We start from the raw sequence: 22412 nt of genomic DNA, 5'->3' as shown, positions 1-22412 counted from the left end.
CACTGTACATACATACAGTCCCTGTCAAAAGTTTGGACACACCTTCTCATTGTAACGCTCGTCGGAAGGATGAGACCAAGGTGCGACGTGGTACGTGTTCATGCTTCTTTATTAAAACCGAACACCAAACAATACAACAACAAAACAACGAACGTCACGTCTTGAAGGCTACACAGAGCTAACAAACAAAACAACATCCCACAACCTAAGGTGGCAAAACATGCTGCCTAAGTATGAATCCCAATCAGAGACAACGATAGACAGCTGGCCCTGATTGAGAACCATACCCGGCCAAAACATAGAAACACAAATCATAGAAGAACATAGAATGCCCACCCAAATCACACCCTGACCAAACCAAATAGAGACATAAAAAAGTCTCTCTAAGGTCAGGGCGTGACACTCATTTAAGGGTTTTTCTTTCTTTTTACTATGTTCTACATTGTAGAATAATAGTGAAGACATCAAAACTACGAAATAACACATATGGAATCATGTAGTAACCAAAAAAGTGTTAAACAAATCAAAATATATCTATATTTGAGATTCTTCAAAGTAGCCACCCTTTGCCTTGATGACAGCTTTGCACACTCTTGGCATTCTCTCAACCAGCTTCATGAGGTAGTCACCTGGAATGGGGGGATAGCGTGTCCAAACTTTTGACTGGTACTGTACATACATACAAGCACGAACGCGCGCACAGTACCCCCCGCCCCCCCATCCACACACACACACACTACCTTTGATGAAATTTCATTGCAGAACTGAGAGCGGTCAGCTGCCAACTAGTTTGAGGAACTGACCCTGTTGCGTCACAGCCTCTGAGCCTTTGTCCCACGCCCTACATAGTGTACTACTGTAATTTTGACCAGGGCTTGTTGAGCTCTGTCAAAAGTAGTGCACTATATAGGGAATAGGGTGCCATTTTGGAAGCAACCTGAGTCTGAGTGCTGTTAACCTGATTACATAAGCTACTGTAAGATCTGTTCATGTTATTGATCATTTAAAAAGAGGAGAAAATGCAATTGATTTTACTCTCTCCATCCATTGGTGGTCAATACAACACCAGGGAAAAGCACCAAAAATACACCACCGTGGCACAAGAGTTTAAAGCTGTAATGCAGCATGACTTTGACACAAACCAACACATAAGAAGAATGATGCAGATAGGGGTTACAGGAAGAGTCATTGACAGACACTGAATGGGAGAGATGAGATGAGGGTTACATCCAAAATGGCACCCTATTCAATACATAGTGCATTACTTTTGACGAGGGCCCATAGGGACTCTAGACAAAAGTAGTGCACTATATAGGGAATAATAGGGTGCCATTTGGGACACACACCCAGCTCAACAACTCTCCAGGCATATGTTAGCATAGGGCTATTGCCATTAGATTTCAGTCACGTTTTGATGCCAAAACATTCAGGAGATAAAGGTGCTCAAAATTGACCCATTTTGCATACCTCACCTACAATGAGACTGCCATGTCTTCATCACTGTCACGCCTACTCTCGCTCCGGCTCTACTAACCACCGGTCTTGGCATCATCATTACGCACACCTGCTCCCCATCGTTACACACACCTGGACCTCATCATCACCATGATTAATCTCCCTTTATGCCCTCAGGAGCCTCAGTCATCAGGCCGTTTTGGTTTTGGTCACGTTCAGTACGCTTCTCCTGTTATTGTTTATCTGTCTTTCTTATCACTAAACTCACCTTCTGCACCTGCTTCCTGACTCCAAGCATATAGAGAACCTGTCAAAAGTTTGGACACACCTACTCATTCAAGGATTTTTTATATATGTTTTACCATTTTCTACAGTGTGGAATAATAGTGAAGACATCAAAACTATGTAATAACACATATGGAATCATGTAGTAACCAATAAAGTGTTAAACAAATTTAAATATATTTTGGATTTTAGATTCTTCAAAGTAGCCACCTTTTGATGACAGGTTTGCAAACTCTTGGCATTCTCTCAACCAGCTTCACCTTGAATGCTTTTCCAAAAGTCTTGAAGGAGTTCCAACATATGCTGAGCACTTGTTGGCTCCTTTTCCTTCACTCTGCGGTCCAACTCATCCCAAACCATCTCAATTGGGTTGAGGTCGTGTGATTGTGGAGGCCAGGTCATCTGATAAAGCACTCCATCACTCTCCTTCTTGATCAAATAACCCTTACACAGCCTGGAGGTGTGTTGGGTCATTGTCAGGTTGAAAAACAAATGATAGTCCTACTAAGCCAAACCAGATGGGATGGTGTTTCACTGCAGAATGCTGTGGTAGCCATGCAGGTTAAGTGTGCCTTGAATTCTAAATAAATCACAGACAGTTTCACCTGGAAAGCACCCCCACACCATCACACCTCATCCTCCATGCTTCACGGTGGGAACCACACATGCGGAGATCATCCGTTCACCTACTCTGCGTCTCACAAAGACATGGCGGTTGGAACCAAAAATCTCAAATTGGACTCATCAGACCAAAGGACAGATTTCCACCGGCCTAATGTCCATTGCTCGTATTTCTTTGCCAAAGCAAGTCTCTTCCTATTATTGGTGTCCTTTAGTAGTGGTTTCTTCGCAGCAATTTGACCATGAAGGCCTGATTCATGCAGTCTCCTCTGAACAGTTGATGTTTAGGTGTGTCTGTTACTTGAAAGGTGTGAAGCATTTATTTGCGCTGCAATTTCTGAGGCTGGTAACTTTAATGAACTTATCCTCTGCAGCAGAGGTAACTCTGGGTCTTCCTTTCCTGTGGCGGTCCTCATGAGAGCCAGTTTCATCATAGCACTTGATGGTTTTTGGGACTGCACTTGAAGAAACTTTCAAAGTTCTTCACATTTTCCAGATTGACTGACCTTCATGTCTTAAAGTAATGATGGACTGTTGTTTTTCTTTGCTTATTTAATATGTTCTTGTCATAATATGGACTTGGTCTTTTACCAAATAGGGCTATCTTCTGTATACCCCCCCCCCCCCCCCCACCTTGTCACAACACAACTGATTGGCTCAAACGCATTAAGAAGGAAATAAATTCCACAAATTAACTTTGAACTATTCACATCTATTAATTGAAATGCATTCCATGTGATTACCTCATGAAGCTGGTTGAGAGATTGCCAAGAGTTTGCAAAGCTGTCATCAAGGGAAAGGGTGGCTACTTTGAAGAATCTCAAATATAAAATATATTTTGATTTGTTTAACACTTGTTAGGTTTCTACATGATTCCATGTGTTATTTCATAGTTTTGATGTCTTCTTCGTGATCGGTGTCCCTTCCACAGGGCGGTTGAGCTAACGTAGGCTAATGCGATTAACATGAGGTTGTAAGTAAAAAATTAAATTTCCCAGGACATAGACATATCTGATATTGGCAGAAAGCTTAAGTTCTTGTTAATCTAGCTTCACTGTCCAATTTACAGTAGCTATTACAGTGAAATAATACCATGCTATTGTTTGAGTAGAGTGCACAATTTTGAACATGCAAAGTTATTCATAAACAAATTAGGCACATTTGGGGAGTCTTGATACAAAATTTTGAACAGAAATGCAATAGTTCATTGGATATAACAATTTGCACATACACTGATGCCATATAGTGGCCAGAATCTAAATTGCACCTGAGCGGGAATAATACATTATGTCCTTCCTCTTGCATTTCAAAGATGGTACAAAAAAAATACAAAAATACAAAAGATCTATTGTGTTATATTCTACTATATTAATTTCACATTTCCATAAACTTAAAAGTGTTTCCTTTCAAATGGTGCCAAGAATATGCATATCCTTGCTTCAGGGCCTGAGCTACAGGCAGTTAGATATGGTTATGTCATTTTAGGCAAATATTGAAAAAAAGGGGATAATCCTTAAGAGGATGTAGAAAATAGTAAAAATAAGAAAAACCCTGGAATCTGTAGGTATGTATGTTACAATCACTCAAAAGATAAACGGTTGAGTTTGATATCACTTGAAAGCTTAGAAATCAGGGTTGTAAAGCTATTTCATAATTTCTAGATTTTTTTACAAAACATTTGGATTTTTTTTTTTCTTTAACCACCAATTATCTAAAAATGTGTAAAACATACTTTTTTTCATTTTCACTTATGTTGTAGCTTAGATCCTATTTGACATAATCTGAGGTGTTCGTGTTGTGCCGGCCATCGGTTGAGACACGGCATGCTCTTGAATAAATGGTGGGTTTCATGTCTTGGCTGATAAATGTAGCTACTAAACATTACAATTTTAACTTTCAAATCAAATCTAAGTTTGTCACATGCACAGGTGTAGACCTTACTGTGAAATGCTTACTTACAAGCCCTTAACTATCAATTCAGGTCAAGAAATAGAGTTAATAAAAACTTTACTAAATAAACTAAAGTCAAAAATAAAATACAAAAAGTAACACAATAATATAACAATACCGAATCTATATACAGGGGGTACGGGTACCGAGTCAATGTGGGGCGGGGTACAGGTTTGTCGAGGTAATTTGTACATGGAGGTAGGGGTAAAGTGACTATGCATAGATAAACAGCGAGTTGCAGCAGTGTAAAAACAAAGGGGGCGTGTCAATGTAAATAGTCCGGGTGGCCATTTGATTAATTGTTCAGCAGTCTTATCGCTTGGGGTTAGAAGCTGTTAAGGAGCCTTTTGGACCTAGACTTGGCGCTCCGGTACCGCTTGCCGTACAGTAGCAGAGAGAACGGTCTATGACTTGGGTGACTGGAGTTTTTGACCATTTTTTGGGCCTTCCTCTGACTATATAGATCCTGGATGGCAGGAAGCTTGGCCCCAGTGATGTACTGGGCCATATGCACTACCCTCTGTAGCGCCTTACGGTTGGATGCTGAGCAGTTGCCATTCCAGGTGGTGATGCAACCGGTCAGGATGCTCTCGATGGTGCAGCTGTAATTAGTACCACAAAGACGGTTGGTGGTCCACACATCAGGGAATATTTTACTTGATTAGGAATACATGTTGTTTTAAAACTTCCATAGATAATAATAAAAATATAGATAATAGAAAAAACATCTTTGTGGTAGTAAATCAAAGCTAACATTTTAATTACATTTCAATGTCAATGGTGTAACAGCTAATTGCAGGTCCATTCTATGGACTCTATTTCTATGATTTAATTGACGCCTACCCTGTGTTCAAGAGCATGCTGTGTCTCAACCGATGGCTGGCACAACACAAACACCTCAGATGATGTAAACTAGGATCTGAGCTACAACATATGTGAAGAAAAAGAAAATCAGTTTACAAACGTTTTGATAATTGACGTTAAAGGTGTCTCACACTCCATATGTTATGTACCTCTCTATCTTCTCTCTAGCTAGCCCCCTCTGCTGCTCTTAGCAACAGTTAGACCACAAACCACTTTTCTCTGGCAGATCAGGGAAACAGTGTCACACACACACAATGTGAGATGAATGATTGACACCTCTAAACTTCCAGTAAGTGATTTGCCTCCAATGCTCCTTATAGAACACATCACTGCACTCTATACTCCTCTGTAAACTGGTCATCTCTGTATACCTGATGCAAGACCGACTGGTTGATGCTTATTTATAAAACCCTTTTAGGCCTTCCTTCCCCTCTATCTGAGATACTGTACCTACTGCCGCCCTCATCCTCCACATACAACACCCATTCTGCCAGTCACATTCTGTTAAAGGTCCCCAAAGCACACACATCCCTGGGTCACTCGTCTTTTCAATTCCCTGCAGCTAGCGACGAGCAGCAAAAAACACTCAAACTGGACAGTTTTATCTCTTAAAACTTCATCGGGACAGGGGGCAGCATTTCCACTTTGAACAAATTGCGTGCCCAAACGGAATTTCCTCCTACTCTGTCCCAGAAGGTAATACATGCATATTATTACTATTGTATAGAAAACACTCTGAAGTTTCTAAAACTGTTTGAATTATGTCTGTAAGTATAACAGAACTCATTTGGCAGACAAAAACCTGAGAAGAAGTCCAAACAGGAAGTGAGAACTCGATTTTCAAAACAGTGCCAAATGATACCCCTTATAGTTATGGATGAGCAAACACTTCCTAGGGCTTCCACTAGATGTCACCGTCTTTAGATTTTGGTTATATGATTCTACTATAAAGGAGGGGCTCATAGGAGCTATTTTACTGAGTGGTCTTCAGAAATTCTCAGTCTCATTTTGCGCGCGAGCGAGAGAGAGTGCTCTCGTTCCAATGCTCTTTCTTCAGACAATGAAATTCTCCGGTTGGATCCTTATTGATGATTAAAGTTAAACACATCCTAAATATGGATTGCATACATCATTTGACTTGTTTCTACGACCTGTAACGGAACTTTTTTAGTTTTTGTCTGGAGGGATTGCTCGTGCGTCATGAAAATGGATTAGTGGGCTGAACATGCTAACAACAAGTGGCTAAATGATGGGCTTTATGGAACTTTTCAGTCATTTATTGTCGAACTGGGAATCCTGGGAGTGCCTTCTGATGAAGTTATTTGAAGGTAAGTGCATATTTATAGTGTTTCTGTAGCTTCTGTTGACGCCAAAATGGCGACTATTTCTTTGGCTGGATTGTGCTCTGAGCGCCGTTCTCAGATTATTCTTTTTCCGTAAAGTTGATTTTGAAATCTGACTCAGCGGTTGCATAGAGGATAAGTTTATCTTTAATTATGTGAATAACACTTGCATCTTTTATCAATGTTTATTATGAGTATTTCTGCAAAATCACCGGATGTTTTGGAATCAAAACATTACTGCACGTAACGCGCCAATGTAAACTGAGATTCTTTTATATATATATATATATATATGCACATTATCGAACAAAACATAAAATGTATTGTGTAACATGATGTCATATGACTCATCTGATGAAGATGTTCAAAGGTTAGTGATTCATTTTATCTCTATTTGTGGGTTTTGTGAAAGCTAAATTTGCTGTGAAAAAATGTCTGTGCTTTTTTGGATTTGGTGGTGAGCTAACATTAATATATGTTGTGTTTTCGCTGTAAAACATTTTTAAAAAATCGGAAATGTTGGCTGGATTCACAAGATGTTTATCTTTCATTTGCTGTATTGAACTTGTTAATGTGTGAAATTTAAATATTTCGGAAAAATATTTTTGAATTTCCCGCGCTGCCTTTTCAGTGGAATGTGGGGGGGGTTCCGCTAGCGGAACGTGTGTCCTAGACAGGTTAATTCAAAGACTCAATCATGGACACTCTTACTGACAGTTGTGGCTGCTTTGCCTGATGTATAGTTGTCTATCTTCTTGCCCTTTGTGCTGTTGTCTGTGCCCAATAATGTTTGTACCATGTTTTGTGCTGCTACCCTGTTGTGCTGCTGCCATGTTGTGTTGCTACCATGCTGTGTTGTCATGTGTTGCTGCTATGCATGCTGTGTTGTTGACTGAAGTCTCTCTTTATGTAGTGTTGTCTCTCTTGTCGTGATGTGTGTTTTGTCCTACATTTTTATTTTTAATCCCAGTCCCTGTCCCCGCAGGAGGCATTTTGCCTTTTGTTAGGCTGTCATTGTAAATAAGAATTGGTTCTTAACTGACTTACCTAGATAAATAAAGGTTAAATACAAAAATACAGAAATCAGTCACTTGAAATGAATTCATTAGGCCCTAATCTATGGATTTGACTTGACTGGGAATACAGATATGCATTTGTTGGTCACAGATACCTTTAAAGTGGATAGTGGCTCAGAAAACCAGTCAGTATCTGGTGTGCCCACCATGTCCCGCATGCAGCGCAGCACACCTCCTTCGCATAGAGTTGATCAGGCTGTTGATTGTGGCCTGTGGAATGTTGTCCCAATCCTCTTCAAAGGCTGTGCGAAGTCGCTTGATATTTGCAGGAACTGGGACACTCTGCGTACACGTCGATCCAGAGCATCCCAAACATGCTCAATGGTTGACATGTCTGGTGAGTATGCAGGCCATGGAAGAACTGTCCCATTTTCAGCTTCCAGGAATTGTGTACAGATCCTTGCATTATCATGCTGAAACATGAAGTGATGGGACAATGGGCCTGAGGATCTCGTTACAGTATCTCTTCAAATTGTTATCGATAAAATGCAATTGTGTTCGTTGTTCGTAGCTTATGCCGGCCCATACCATAACCCCACCGCCACCATGGGGCACTCTGTTCACAATGTTGACATCAGCAAACTGCCCGCCCACACGAGGCCATACATGCTGTCTGCCAGCTGCCAGGTACAGTTGAAACCGGGATTCATCCATGACGAGCACACTTCTCCAGCGTGCCAGTGGCCATCAAAGGTAGGCATTTGCCCACTGAAGTCGGTTACGACTCCGAAACTGCAGTCAGGTCAAGACCCTGGTGAGGACGACGAGCACATGGATGAGCTTCGCAGAGACGGTTTCTGACAGTTTGTGCCAAAATGATTAGGTTGTGCAAACCCACAGTTTCATCAGCTGTCCGAGTGGCTGGTCTCAGATGATCCCGCAGGTGAAGAAGCCTGATGTGGAGTTCCTGTACTGCCGTGGTTACACGTGGTCTGCGGTTGTGAGGCCGATTGGAACGTGGTCTGCCAAATTCTCTGAAATTACATTGTAGGCGGCTTATGGTAGTGAAATTAACATTAAATTCTCTGGCAACAGCTCTGGTGGACAATTGCACACTCTCTCAAAACAGGAGACATCTGTGGTATTGGGTTGTGTGACAAAACTGCACATTTTAGAGTGGCCTTTTATTGTCCCCAGCACAAGGTGCACCTGCGTAATGATCCTGCTGTTTAATCAGCTTCTTGATATGCCACACCTGTTAGGTGGATGGATTATCTTGGCAAAGGAGAAATGCTCTCTAACAGGGATGTAAACAAATTTGTGCACAAAAGTAGAGAGAAATAAGCTTTATGTGAATATGGAACATTTCTGGGATCTTTTATTTCAGCTCATGAACCATGGGACCAACACTTTACATGTTGCATTTATATTTTTCTTCAGTGTATTTCGAGTTCCATAATTGCTCAATATTAGAAAATCTCAGTCAGTGTGTATCAACAGGCTCTGTTACATACCAGCCCATTAAGTCCTTTAACGAGCTGCTAAAACACCTGCAGCCCATCAAACATCCAACCACCCCTCTCTCTCTCCCGCCCTCCCTCGCCCCCCCCCTATTCCGCTCCAGCTGTCTGGGCTGCTTCCATCCCTCCATCTCCCCCTCTTTCTTCTCCAGCCTCACTCACTTCCACATCCCACCAAACAGACCCATTCTCCCTCTTTTCTCCCGTTCTTTCCATCCACCCCTGTGCTGATTCTCAGTAAACTGCAGCTGTGCAGTATCAAAATAGAATGAGCGCAGGCCTTTAGCAACTGCTAATCAAACAGGGGCGTGAACGAGAGAGCGAGAGAGAAAATGTAAGAGAGAGAGCGAGAGAGAGAGCGAGAGAGAGAGCGAGAACGAGAGATAGATACAAAATAGAACGAGGGAGGGAGAGAGAGAGAAAATAGAGAGAGAGAGGATGCGAGAAAACACATGACAGAAGGAAATTGATGAAAAGGAGAGCTGACAAGGAAGGTCCAAGGCCATATAATATCTCAGAGTTTGGCCACCAGTAGAACCTGGTGAATGTCTATCTCAATTACAATCTCTGTTTACATCCAAAATGGCACTCTATCCCTTTATTGTGGACTACTTTTGACCAGGACCCATAGGGCTCTGGTCGAAAGTAGTGCACAGTACTATGTAGGAAATAGGTTGCCGTTTGGGAGGCAGTAATAATCTGCTGTGTAATGGGAGCCAGAGTGTGTATGTTTCCTAGTGCTGAGACAGCACAGGACAGGGTCCAGGATCAGACTGCAGCTATCGCCATCTGGATCACATCTACTGCAGAGAGGGAGAAATAGAGGGGGGAGAGAGGGTGGGGAGAGAGAAAGGGTGGGGGGAGATCGAGGGACAGAGAGAATGAGAGGGGGGAGATGTGGACGGAGAGGGTGGAAGAGAGTAAAGAGAGGGCTAGAGAGTACAGAAAGTGAGAATATCATACTCCTATGAACATGGGAAGGAGGCAGATAAAAAAAGAAATATATTATTGTCACATAAACCAGATAGTTGCTGGGAAATGTGTTGTTTTACAGGTTCAGCCATAGTAGTAAGGTTTCCCTGGAGAAAGTTAGGGTTAAGTGCTTTGCTTCAGGGTACATCAACAGATTCTTTACCTTGTCGGCTTGGGTGTTCAAACCAGCAACCTTTTGGTTACTGGCCCAACACTCTCTGCCGAGAGAGGGAGGAGATAGAGAAGCAGAGATGAGGGAGAGGAATGGCAGGGACTGCAGTCTACTGAACAAAAATATAAACACAACATGCAACCATTTCAACGATTTTACTGAGTTCCAGTTCATATAAGGAAATCAGTCAATATAAATAAAATAATTTGACCCTAATCTATAAATTTCACAAGACTGGGCAGGAGCGCAGCCATGGGTGGGCCTCGGAATAGTCACACTAAGTGCAAGCCAGATGGAATGGCATATCGCTGCAGAATTCTGTGGTAACCATGCTGGTTAAGTGTGTCTTGAATTCTAAATAAATCACAGACAGTGTCACCAGCAAAGCAGAATGCCAAGAGTGTCCAAAACTGTCATCAAGGCAAAGGGTGGCTACTTTGAAGATTCTCATTTTGTTTAACACTTTTTTGGTTTCTACATGATTCCATATGTGTTATTTCATAGTTTTGATGTCTACAATGTAGAAAATAGTAAAATAAAGAATGACCTTTGAATGTGTCCAAACTTTTGACTGGAACTGTATATTAAGCGAGCCTACCCGAAGAGTCTCCATAAGAAGTGGGAGAAAAGCCAGCAAAGAAAGAGACCAATAGCAAAGTTCAAAAAGCCCCAGTGCCAGAAAAAACTATTCATCTAAATAGCATCTGAAGATAGACCCTTATGCACAGTTGTGACCCACTTTCTCAACCTTGGTGAGAGGACACCATGCCCCTCATTTTTTCATAGCGTGCTATACTGATCTTACAAACTTTCCTGGTACGCAAAATAAAGCTTCAAGACGAACCTTTTACCCTTTAGTCTCATGTACTTTGACCACTCTGCCTGACTGGCTGTCAGCTCTGGACCCATTGATGAGGAGTCTGGGGGAAAAAAGCCTAATCATCGTCCTCTTCCTCAGATTCACCTTCCTCCTCCTCATCTCCATCTCCCATTCTGACCACCTGACCTTTCTCTCTAGTCAGGGCCCCCCCCTAACAACAGGCAAAGGTTCCTTAGTACCTTTGACCACACACCAGCCTCTCCCCTCCCACCTCCTTTCTTATCCCCTTTTTTCTTCCTCCGCTTGACACCCTCCTCCACCGCCCCTAGTCGCTAGCCCTTCCCCACTATACTCTCCTCGTCCACTAGCATAACCTGACTAGGCCCTGCCTCATCTACACCACCATCCATGACCTGACTAGGCCCTGCCTCATCTACACCACCATCCATGACCTGACTAGGCCCTGCCTCATCTACACCACCATCCATGACCTGACTAGGCCCTGCCTCATCTACACCACCATCCATGACATGACTAGACCCAGCCTCAGCTACACCACCATCCATAGCATGACTAGACCCAGCCTCAGCTACACCACCAACACATCCCTTACAAATATTCCACTAGCAATCAACCTACCCACCAAACTCACTCTTTTCATGAACACAACCACAGCTTTGTTCATTCTGGATGCGGAATGTATAAACTCAGCTCCTACCTGTTCGCCGACCATGAGCAGAACCTCCTTCACCTTAACTCCATTCTCAGGAACACACCTGAATCCATGCCGTAATGACAGCGTCTCCTTCGCCCAAGGCTGCGAAGCCATCGTGCACACCACACCGTTCAAACCCCAGGAAACTAAAACTGTCTTCTTCCTCCCTAACTTTGAAAAAAACTAACTAACAGTGTGTTAACTCTCCACCATAGAAAATAAATATTGAAAGAAAGTAAGGACAGAGCCCTTTACATGGCCTCTCAACTACAAAACACTCCCGGCAGAGAGAGATAGGCAGAGAGAGAGAGAGGCAGAAGGGCAGAGAGATAGGCAGAGAGAGATAGGCAGAGAGAGAGAGGCAGAGAGAGAGAGAGGCAGAAGGGCAGAGAGATAGGCAGAGAGAGAGAGAGGCAGAGAAAGAGGCAGAGAGAGAGAGGCAGAGAAAGAGGCAGAGAGGCAGAGAGAGAGGCAGAGAAAGAGGCAGAGAGAGAGAGGCAGAGAGAGAGGCAGAGAGAGAGAGGCAGAGAGAGAGAGAGGCAGAAGGGCAGAGAGATAGGCAGAGAGAGAGAGAGGCAGAAGGGCAGAGAGATAGGCAGAGAGAGAGAGAGGCAGAGAAAGAGGCAGAGAGAGAGAGGCAGAGAAAGAGGCAGAGAGGCAGAGAGAGAGAGGCAGAGAGAGAGAGGCAGAGAGAGAGAGAGGCAGAGAGAGAGAGAGGCAGAGAGAGAGAGAGGCAGAGAGAGAGAGAGGCAGAGAGAGAGAGAGGCAGAGAGAGAGAGAGGCAGAGAGAGAGAGAGGCAGAGAGAGAGAGAGGCAGAGAGAGAGAGAGGCAGAGAGAGAGAGAGGCAGAGAGAGAGAGAGGCAGAGAGAGAGAGGCAGAGAGCGAGAGGCAGAGAGGCAGAGAGGCAGAGAGGCAGAGAGGCAGAGAGAGAGAGAGGCAGAGAGGCAGAGAGAGAGAGAGGCAGAGAGAGAGAGAGAGAGAGAGGCAGAGAGAGAGAGAGGCAGAGAGAGAGAGAGAGGCAGAGAGAGAGAGAGGCAGAGAGAGAGAGAGGCAGAGAGAGAGAGAGGCAGAGAGAGAGAGAGGCAGAGAGAGAGAGAGGCAGAGAGAGAGAGAGGCAGAGAGAGAGAGAGGCAGAGAGGCAGAGAGGCAGAGAGGCAGAGAGGCAGAGAGGCAGAGAGCGAGAGCGAGAGCGAGAGCGAGAGCGAGAGAGAGAGAGAGAGAGGGAAGAAAGCGGAGAGAAAAGAAAGAGGGGACTTTATGGTTGCCTGGTTCCCCAAACTCCTTGCTCCGGCCAAATGCTACATCACACCCACGGACAACATCTCCCCTACGATGTCTAGAATGGAAATACGTTCTACACCATCTGATTCGGCCCAGAAAACGATCAGTTAAGCAAGAGCCAAAACACACGTGTTTAAAGCGACATTTAGAAAATTCGTCATTAACTTTGATACTTAGGTCCAATCGCTGATGACTTTGTTTTTGTACAACACCCCTCATTTTGAGTCGTCAGGCAAACTTTATGGCTCACACGCCTGCCAAAATGAGCCTGACATTTTTCCATTTCTTCAATGTCACCATGCATTCAGCACTCAGGAAACAAAGGATTTCTGGGAATATGGAAGCCTGTCCCCGAGATGGGGAATGGCCCTACAATGACCAGGCAGAGGGATGGTTGGACAGACGGAAGGACATTGAAATACAGATACAGCCAGGATTGTTGTCACCATTCAACATGGGTAACTATTAAATATCTGTACACCCCTGTTCCTCAGCACCGCCTTGCCACCCTGAGTATAACCTCACCCGTCAGTCTCAGACTCACCACTGATTTAGTTCACAATCATGAACCAAGCGGTCACAACTCATTACTGCCTTCATAAACTTTGGGGTGAAGCTTTTCCTCGGTACAGATCTTGGATCGGCTTCCCTTCCCAAATCCTAACCTTAATAGAGAAAATGCTAAACTGACCCAAGAGCAGGATATAGGGACAACTTCACCCTACTGCTCCTAATAATGGATCCAAAGGGTATTGCACAATCAGTATCGCGTTCACTCACAGACAGAAACATAAGAATATTGGCCAGTCCAGTACAGTATCCTACATTTGTTAATTTGCTCATTCATTCACCCATTGACTTAGACAAACACTCACATCATGTTATCAGCAGCCTATTAGATGAAACATGAGGAAAGAGACACATTTTTCCCACAGAAACCATATTGCCCTGGACTGACCCCCAGCCACCCCCCACCACCCTGGCAGCCCCCTGCCTCTGTTTCCGTCCCTCTCCCTCTCAGCTGAGAGGGAATAACACACAGCTCTGTTCACATCATGCGTCGCTCCTGGATAATACATTACCCTCCACACACACACACACACACACACACACACACAGAGGACACATTCTCCCCTCGCTGTATGTTAAAACCACATGGCAAACACTCCTATCCAAAAACAGAAGGAGCCAAAACAGATTCCATCTAGCCCTCTTACACTCCGCCCGCCCCCAACAAAGGAAGAAGGGAGGCTGCAGCCTACAGCTCCGCAGTCTGATGTTAGTTACCATAACAACGATGGTGAGGGCTCTACTTCCCCCGGTGGCGGCGTGGCCCTTGCCGGGAGGCAGGGCGTCCAAGGATAGCTGGTCCTGGCGGGAGCACATGTGGGCACAGTTGGCCCGGCCCACGGAACGCAGGGCCTGGAGGAGCACCAAGCTGGCCGAGCAGCCCATACCCAGGTACCCAACCACGTCACCCCCAGACAGGGCCCTCTGCCCTGGGTTCACCACCCAGCCCTGGCCCCCCGGACCTTGGACCAGCCTAATGGAGCTCAGTGAAGCTAAGTTCAGGAAACCCCAGCTACAGCCTAGTCCTGGTTAGGTTAGCCCAGGTTAGTCCCTAAAGCTCCGGTGCTCCAGCTCTGCCTGCCTACTTCGTACTGCTCTCCTCTGGTGCTGAGCGCTGGGACCCTCCAGCTGCAGCAGACAGAGGCTGCCTTGTCGCTCCACTCTCCGCACTGATCTGATCTGCCTACACTGTAGCAGAACACAGCTGGCTCCTCCAATCGAAGCAGGACACGGTCGTCAGCTGACCAGAACTGACAGCCAAAAACACACACTAGCACCCAGTCTCGCCCGCTCCCTCGAGTTCTCGTGCACGCTCTCTCTCTCTCGTCCACACATACTGTTCACACAAATATTCCGCCGTGATTTAGAGGGACATGGTAAAAAGACAGTCCAAGCTGGAGTGAGCTCTGGGAATTGCACTAAGCAAAGGAGTAAGTGTGTGTGTGTGTGTGCATGTATGTGTGTGTCTGTGCATGCGTGTCCAAACCACCAGCTGTGTTACACCAGCCGTAACAGCGTCATTCAACTATTCAGACCAGCCACCTACTCCACACACTATGTCTCGCTCCGTACTCCCTCTCTCCCACTTAAGAATTTGAAATCTAGCTCATACTGTACACTCACTTAGCGGTACCTAAAGTGCTGCAGTCTGCACCGAAAAGCTAAATAGCACAGAGAAAGAAAAGGGAGAGTGAGGGGAGATAAATATAAATCGAGAGACAGAAAAGAAAGAGAGGAGGGAAAACGAAGAGAGCGAGACTAGAGTAGGGGAAAAAGAGAGAAAGGGAGAGAGAGGACAGAGTAAGGGAGAAAGAGCCAGAGCAAGGGGAGAGAGAGAAAGAGGGTGTGAGTAGGGCTGTTGCGGTGACCGTATTACCACCACATCAACAGTCATGAATCATGACCGCAATAAAATGCACACTGGACATGCAATGGTAGTACCCAACTCACTAACGACCATACAGGTCCTAAAGGCTTGGTACTCAGGGCTATATTGTCCCTCTAACCAGTCTGACATTAATGCAAATTCCATCGAAAATCACATCAAAACAGTGCTTTAAAAACTCACCTCACTGTGATTGATCCATTTGAAGAAAGAGGTTTAAAAACAGGTTGAAACTAAGTGGAAAATATGGTAGTTGTGGATGTTGTTCCAAGGCCTAACAACGAAATGACAGTGCTTTCTAAGGTGATGATTAATTCAAAAAGCCCATACGCATTTTAAACCTGTTATGGCTGCATGCTGAATATTGAAAAAACTGGAAAATGTGTGCACATTTTCAAACGGCCTCCTAAGAAACTTTTTATTTTCCAATATGCATATATTTACTACTGTTGGATAGATAACAGTCTGTAGTTTCTAAAAAGGTTTGAATTGTTTCTCTAAGTCGAACAGAAATATTTTTACAGCCATTTTCCCAGCCGAATTGAGTTTTCCAAAATGCGATGTGTCTCTTTAAGACCTTCTCTATAAAAGGCCCTTTGACTTAGGACCATAGGGACACGTCACAGGCGTTCGTCAGACTGTAATGCGGAAGTGAGAATTGAAAGGAGTCGAATATCTCGTCCATGGACTGAATAACACACCTTCTTGTGAGACCTGCGCAGTTAAAAAAAAATTCCGGGCGCGAAGGATCATTTGTTCTCGGCTTCTGGAACAAGGTAGATAACGTTGAATATGATGCCTGACTACGATATTATTTGATACATGTCACAAAATCATCCTAAAGTATGTTTTTTCAATATACTTTAATTATATTATTGCAATTTATTCTGGACTTTAGATGTGAAACGACATGAAACGACGTTTTTTTGAAGAAACGCTTTCTAGCGCCGCAATGCTATCGTGCCTGCTAACCAAAGAGGGAAATAATTCGTTCTGGAACCCAACTAAAGACTCTACTGGACATTGGACCCCGTTACAACATTCTGATGGAATATCAAGAAAGATAAGACCCAATTTGGGATGCTTTTTCATATATATGTCGAACTGTTGTATGCTAACTCTGCTAACAGTGCTAGGCTAGCGCTTGACTAGAATCAATGCTGCCTTATGCTAGCTTATGTTGTTAGCTAATATAACGATATATTGTGTTTTCGCTGTAAAACACTTCAAAAATCGGAAATGTTGGCTTTATTCACACGATATCTGTCTTTCATTAGTTATCCACCATATGTTTTTCTGAAATGTTTTATGAGGTGTAATTAGTAGCCGACGTTGGTGTATGTATTTTCTCTGGCTACTCCCGGCTGGATTCAGACTCTAGCTATGTATTAGCATTTTTGGGTAGCATCAATGTAAAACTGATTTATAGCTAAAATATGCACTTTTTATGAACAAAACATAGATTTATTGTGTAACATGTTATATGACTGTCATCTGAGGTAGTTTTTTCTGGGCTCTTTAGGTTGGTTTTAGTTTATTTCGGTTGGCTTGTGCATGCTACTTCAATCATAATTCATACTTCATAATCATATTCATACGTGTCTGTCCACTTTTGTATTTGGTGGTGAGCTAACATAAATATATGTGGTGTTTTCTCTGTAAAAAATTTAAAAAATCGGACATGTTGGCTGGATTGACAAGATGTTTATCTTTCAAATGCTGTATTGGACTTGTTAATGTGTAAAAGTTAAATATTTTAAAAAAATAGATTTTGAATTTCGCGCCCTGCAGCTGTTGTCATTTTCGGCCGATTTCGGGCTTGCACCCCAAACAGGTTAAGAGCTTACTCACACCCAATGGATTAAATACAACGATTTCCTCATCAATCTACACAAAATACCCCATAATGACAAAGCGAAAACTGGTTTTTAGAAACTTTTGCACATTTATGAAAAGTAAAAAACATATACCGTATTTCAATAAGTATTCAGACCTTTTGATATGAGACTCAAAAATGAGCTCAGGTACATCCTGCTTCCATTGACCATCCTAGAGATGTTTCTACAACTTGATTGGTGTCCACCTGTGGTAAATTCAATTGATTGGACATGATTTGGAAAGGCATACACCTGTCTATATTAGGTCCCACAATTGTGGGTAGAGCTTCGAGACAGAATTGTGGCGAGGCACAGATCTGGGGAAGGGTTCTAAAAAATTGCTGCAGCATTGAAGGTCCCTAAGAACACAGTGTCCTCCATCATTCTTAAATGAAAGAAGTTTGGAACCACCAAGACTCTTCCTAGAGCTGGCCGCCCTGCCAAACTGAGCAATCGGGGGAGAAGGGCCTTGGTCAGGGAGGTGACCAAGAACCCGATGGTCACTCTGACAGAGCTCCAGAGTTCCTCTGCAGAGATGGGAGAACCTTCCAGAAGGACAACCATCTCTGCAGCACTCCATCAATCAGGTATTTATGGTAGAGTGGCCAGACGGAAGCCACTCCACAGTGAAAGGCACATGACAGCCCGCTTGGAGTTTGCCAAAAGGCACCTAAAAGGACTATCAGACCATGAGAAACAAGATTATCTGGTCTGATGAAAACAAGATTGAACTCTTTGCCCTGAATGCCAAGCGTCACCTCTGGAGAAAACCAGGCACCGCTCAACACGTGGCCAAAACCATCCCAACGGTGAAGCATGCTGGCAGCGTCATGCTGTGAGGATATTTTTCAGCGGCAGCGCCGCTGCGGGCTGTCATGTACCTTTTACTGTGGAGTGGCTTCCGTCTGGCCACTCTCCCATAAAGACATGCTGCAGAGAAGAGTAGTCAGGGTTGAGGGACCTCAGACAGAGAGATAGTTGATGAAAACCTGCTCCAGACCTGAAAATAGCGGTGCAGCGACGCTCCCCATCCAACCTGACAGAGCTTGAGAGGATCTGCAGAGAAGAATGGGAGAAGCTCCCCAAATACAGGTGTGCCAAGCTTGTAGCGTCATAAACAAGACTCAAGGCTGTAATCGCTACCAAAGGTGCTTCAACAGAGTACTGAGTAAAGGGTGATATTTCATTTTTTTTATTTGTAATACATTTGCAAGATAAAACAAATACCTTTTTTTACTTTGTCATTATTGGGTATTGTGTAGATTGATGAGGGAAAAATATTTAATACATTTTAGGCAAGGGGTCTGAATACTTTCCGAATGCACTGTATTACTGGAAACTAGATTATCTTATGTTTCACCGAGTCGTGAATGACGACAAAGATAATATACAGTTGGCTGGATTTTCTGTGCATCGGCAGGACAGAAGTCCGGTAAGACGAGGGGTGGGGTGTGTGTCTATTTGTCAATAACAGCTGGTGACAGCTAATATTAAGGTATTAAGGTCTCGAGGTATTGCTCACCTGAGGTAGAGTACCTCATGATAAGCTGTAGACCACACCATCTACCAAGAGAGTTTATCTATATTTTTCATAGCCGTCTATTTACCACCACAAACCAACGCTGGCACTAAGAACGCACTCAAGGAGCTGTATAAGGCCATAAGCAAACAATAACATGCTCATCCAGAAGTGGCGCTCAAAGTGGCTGGGGATATTAATGGAGGCTAACTTAATCAATTTTACCTCATTACTACCAGATGTCAGAGGGCCACGCCGCCACCGGGGGAAGTAGAGCCCTCACCATCGTTGTTATGGTAACTAACATCAGACAGCGGAGCTGTAGGCTGCAGCTTCCCTTTACTCCATACAGAGAGACGCGCACAAAGCTCTCCCTCGTCCTCAATTTGGCAAATCTGACCACAATTCTATACTGATTCCAGCTTACAAGCAAAAACGAAAGCAGGAATTACCAGTGACTCACAATACGGAAGTGGTCAGATGACGTGGATGCTACACTACAGGACTGTTTTGCTAGCATAGACTGGAATATGTTCCGGGATTCATCCAATGACATTGAGGAGTATACCACCTCAGTCACCGGCTTCACCAATAAGTGTATCGACGAAGTTGTCTCCACAGTGACCGTACGTACATATCCAAACCAGAAGCCATGGATTACAGGCAACATCCGCACCAAGCTAAAGGCTAGAGCTGCTGCTTTCAAGGAGCGGGATACTAATCCGGATGCTTATAAATAAATCCCGCTATGCCCTCAGACGAACCATCAAACAGGCAAAATGTCAATACAGGACTAAGATTGAATCCTTCTACACCCGGCTCTGACACTCGTCGGATGTGGCAGGGCTTGTAAACTACTACGGACTACAAAGGGAAATCCAGATACGAGCTGCCCAGTGAAGCAAGCCTACCAGGTGGGCTAAATGCCTTTTATGCTCGCTTCGAGGCAAGCAACAGTGAAGCATGCATGAGAGCACCAGCTGTTCCAGATGACTGTGTGATCACACTCTGCGTAGCCGATGTGAGCAAGCCCTTTAAACAGGTCAACATTCACAAAGCCACGGGGCCAGACGCATTACCAGGATGTGTACTCAAAGTGTGGCGAAATCCTGCACGGAGCCTTCACCGTGCGCTGCCACTTTAAGAGCGCATGAGCAGTAAGGAAGGAGGAAATAAAGACAGCTCGTTCAGCTCTTTGAGGGGCTCTTGGGTGGCACGACAGTTTGATTGTGTGTGCTATGCTGCAGAAGTTTTGTTTGTTTTCAGCGTATGTAGTTATAAAGTATTTAACTCAATCATCGGTGTGATCGCTCTACGTCGTGGTTGTTTTCGTTTGGGACCGCGCCGGTTATGGATCGCATGGATTAGTAGCAACATTGTTGCGAAGCTTTAACCTACAAACCAACAAACCATCAGACAGTCAGATAGTACACCGGCACGCCTGAAGACCACAGCTAAGATCTCTCTTGTTCCCTTTCTCTCTTTCTCTTCCCTCCATTGTTCCAGCGGTTTATCCTGAAACAGACTCTATTTTCCTAATGCACTTCCCAGTGAAGTTTATTGGAGCTGGACTATTATTGCCCTGTCAGAAGTATTTGGGAGGACATTTTAGTTAAAAGGGAGGTTGCTTTAAAGTTGTGTATTGTTATTTGAACTGTATTGAGGTGGGATGAACTACTGACATGTGGCCGAGAAGATTGTGGACATTTTTAAGGCCTTTGTTGTGTCTATGAACACCCCCCACATTCATACCCTCTGCACTCATCCACTGGAAGATAATACAGATTATTGCAAATCCTCTGTTGATGACTGGGTTCTTTCTTGTATGAAGTTGCTGTTGAATTGCTCTTCCATTATTATCATTATTATTATTGTATGAGGTAGTCTTGTTGGGGTGAACCCTGTGCTTTGGGTTTTATAGGGTGTGTATTCTCTTTTCTCTCCACTGGCTATCTGGTAAACAGGCTACACTCTAGGCAATCTCTTCTGCTGATGTGTGTGGGTCTGGTAGTGGTACTCTCTCTGTTCTACTCTTTTCCTTTCGGCATGGTTAATACCGGCCTGGCGCCCGAACAAAATCTTTCTTTACCCATCTCTAATAAATACCGCTACAAAAGCATCCGCAGACCAACTGTCTTCACTGACATTTTTAACCTCTCCTTGACCGAGTCTGTAATAGCTACATGTTTCTTGTGCCCAAGAAAGCAAAGGTAACCTACCTAAATGACTACCGCCCCGTAGGCATCATCCCGGAAATCCTAGACCCACTCCAATTCGCATACCGCCCCAACAGATCCACAGATGACGCAATCTCAATCGTAATCCACGCTGCCCTTTCCCACCTGGACAAAAGGAACACCTATGTGAGAATGCTGTTCATTGACTACAGCTCAGCATTCAACACCATAGTGCCCATAAAGCTCGTCACTAAGCTAAGGACTCTGGCACTAGACACCTCCCTCTGCAACTGGATCCTGGACTTCCTGACGGGCTGCACCCAGGTGGTAAGGGTAGGCAACAACTAATCTGCCACTCTGATCTTCAACACGGGGGCCCCTCAGGGGTGCGTGCTTAGTCCCCTCCTGTACTCCCTGTTCACCTACGACTGCGTGATCAAGCACGACTTAAACATCATCATTAAGTTTGCTGACCACACAACGGTGGAGGCCTGTTCAATGGTAAGACAGCCTATAGGGAGGAGGTCAAAGACCAGTCAGTGTGGTGCCAGGACAACCTCTCCTTCAACGTGAGCAAGACAAAGGAGATGATCGTGGACTACAGGAAAAAGGAGGGCCGAACATTCCCCCAATCATTCGACGGGGCTGTAGTGGAGCAGGGTGAGAGTTTCACGTTCCTTGGTGGCCACATCACCAACAAACTATCACGGTCCAAACACACCAAGAAAGTCATGAAGAGGGCACAACAATGCCTTTTCCCCCTCAGGAGACTGAAAAGATTTGGAATGGGTCCCCAGATCTAAAATAAGTTCTACAGTTGCACCATCGAGAGCATCCTGACCGGTTGCATCACTGCCAAGTGTGGCAACTGCTCCTCATCTGACTGTAAGGCGCTACAGAGGGTAGTGCATACGGCCCAGTACATCACTGGGGCCAAGCTTCCTGCCATCCAGGACCTATATACTAGGCGGTGTCAGAGGAAGGCCTAAAAAATTGTCAAAGACTCAAGTCACCCAAGTCATAGACTGTGTTCTCTGCTACCGCACAGCAACCGGTACCGGAGAGCGACGTCTAGGTTCAAAAGGCTCTTTAACAGCTTCTACCCTTAAGCCATAAGACTCAATAATTAATCAACCCTGTATACAGCCTCGTTGTTATTTTTATTGTGTTACTTTCTTTCTTTACTCTATTTTCTTACTACTGCATTGTTGGTTAAGGGCTTGTAAGTAAGCATTTCACTGTAAGGTGTTGCACTGTTGTACTCGGCACGTGACTAATACAATTTGATTTGATTTGATTTATAATCACCACATCACAATATATTACACTAAGTGCTGGGTGAATAATTCTGCATATAGAAAATGCACAA

General features: G+C 44.2%; 1 protein-coding gene across 6 annotated transcripts in view; it reads right to left on the bottom strand.

Annotated features, from left to right (window-relative positions):
- dock10 (dedicator of cytokinesis 10) overlaps positions 1-22412 on the bottom strand; it is a 173096-nt gene that overhangs the window by 108710 nt on the left and 41974 nt on the right. For 4 of the 6 annotated variants that reach the window (XM_055896526.1, XM_055896531.1, XM_055896532.1 and 1 more), the window contains exon 1: positions 14303-14768. The exons of the other annotated variants lie outside the window; for them this stretch is intronic. In XM_055896526.1, the coding sequence (XP_055752501.1) occupies positions 14303-14470 (168 nt within the window). In that variant the 5' untranslated portion in view covers positions 14471-14768. Of the gene's footprint in view, positions 1-14302; positions 14769-22412 lie in introns of those variants that run through there. 6 annotated transcript variants of the gene reach the window in all.

The sequence above is a fragment of the Salvelinus fontinalis genome, chromosome 33 (genome assembly GCF_029448725.1).
Source record: "Salvelinus fontinalis isolate EN_2023a chromosome 33, ASM2944872v1, whole genome shotgun sequence".
In the NCBI taxonomy this organism is placed as follows: Eukaryota; Metazoa; Chordata; class Actinopteri; order Salmoniformes; family Salmonidae; genus Salvelinus; species Salvelinus fontinalis.
Note: the sequence above shows the minus strand (reverse complement) of the source record. Positions and strands in the feature narration are given on the sequence as shown.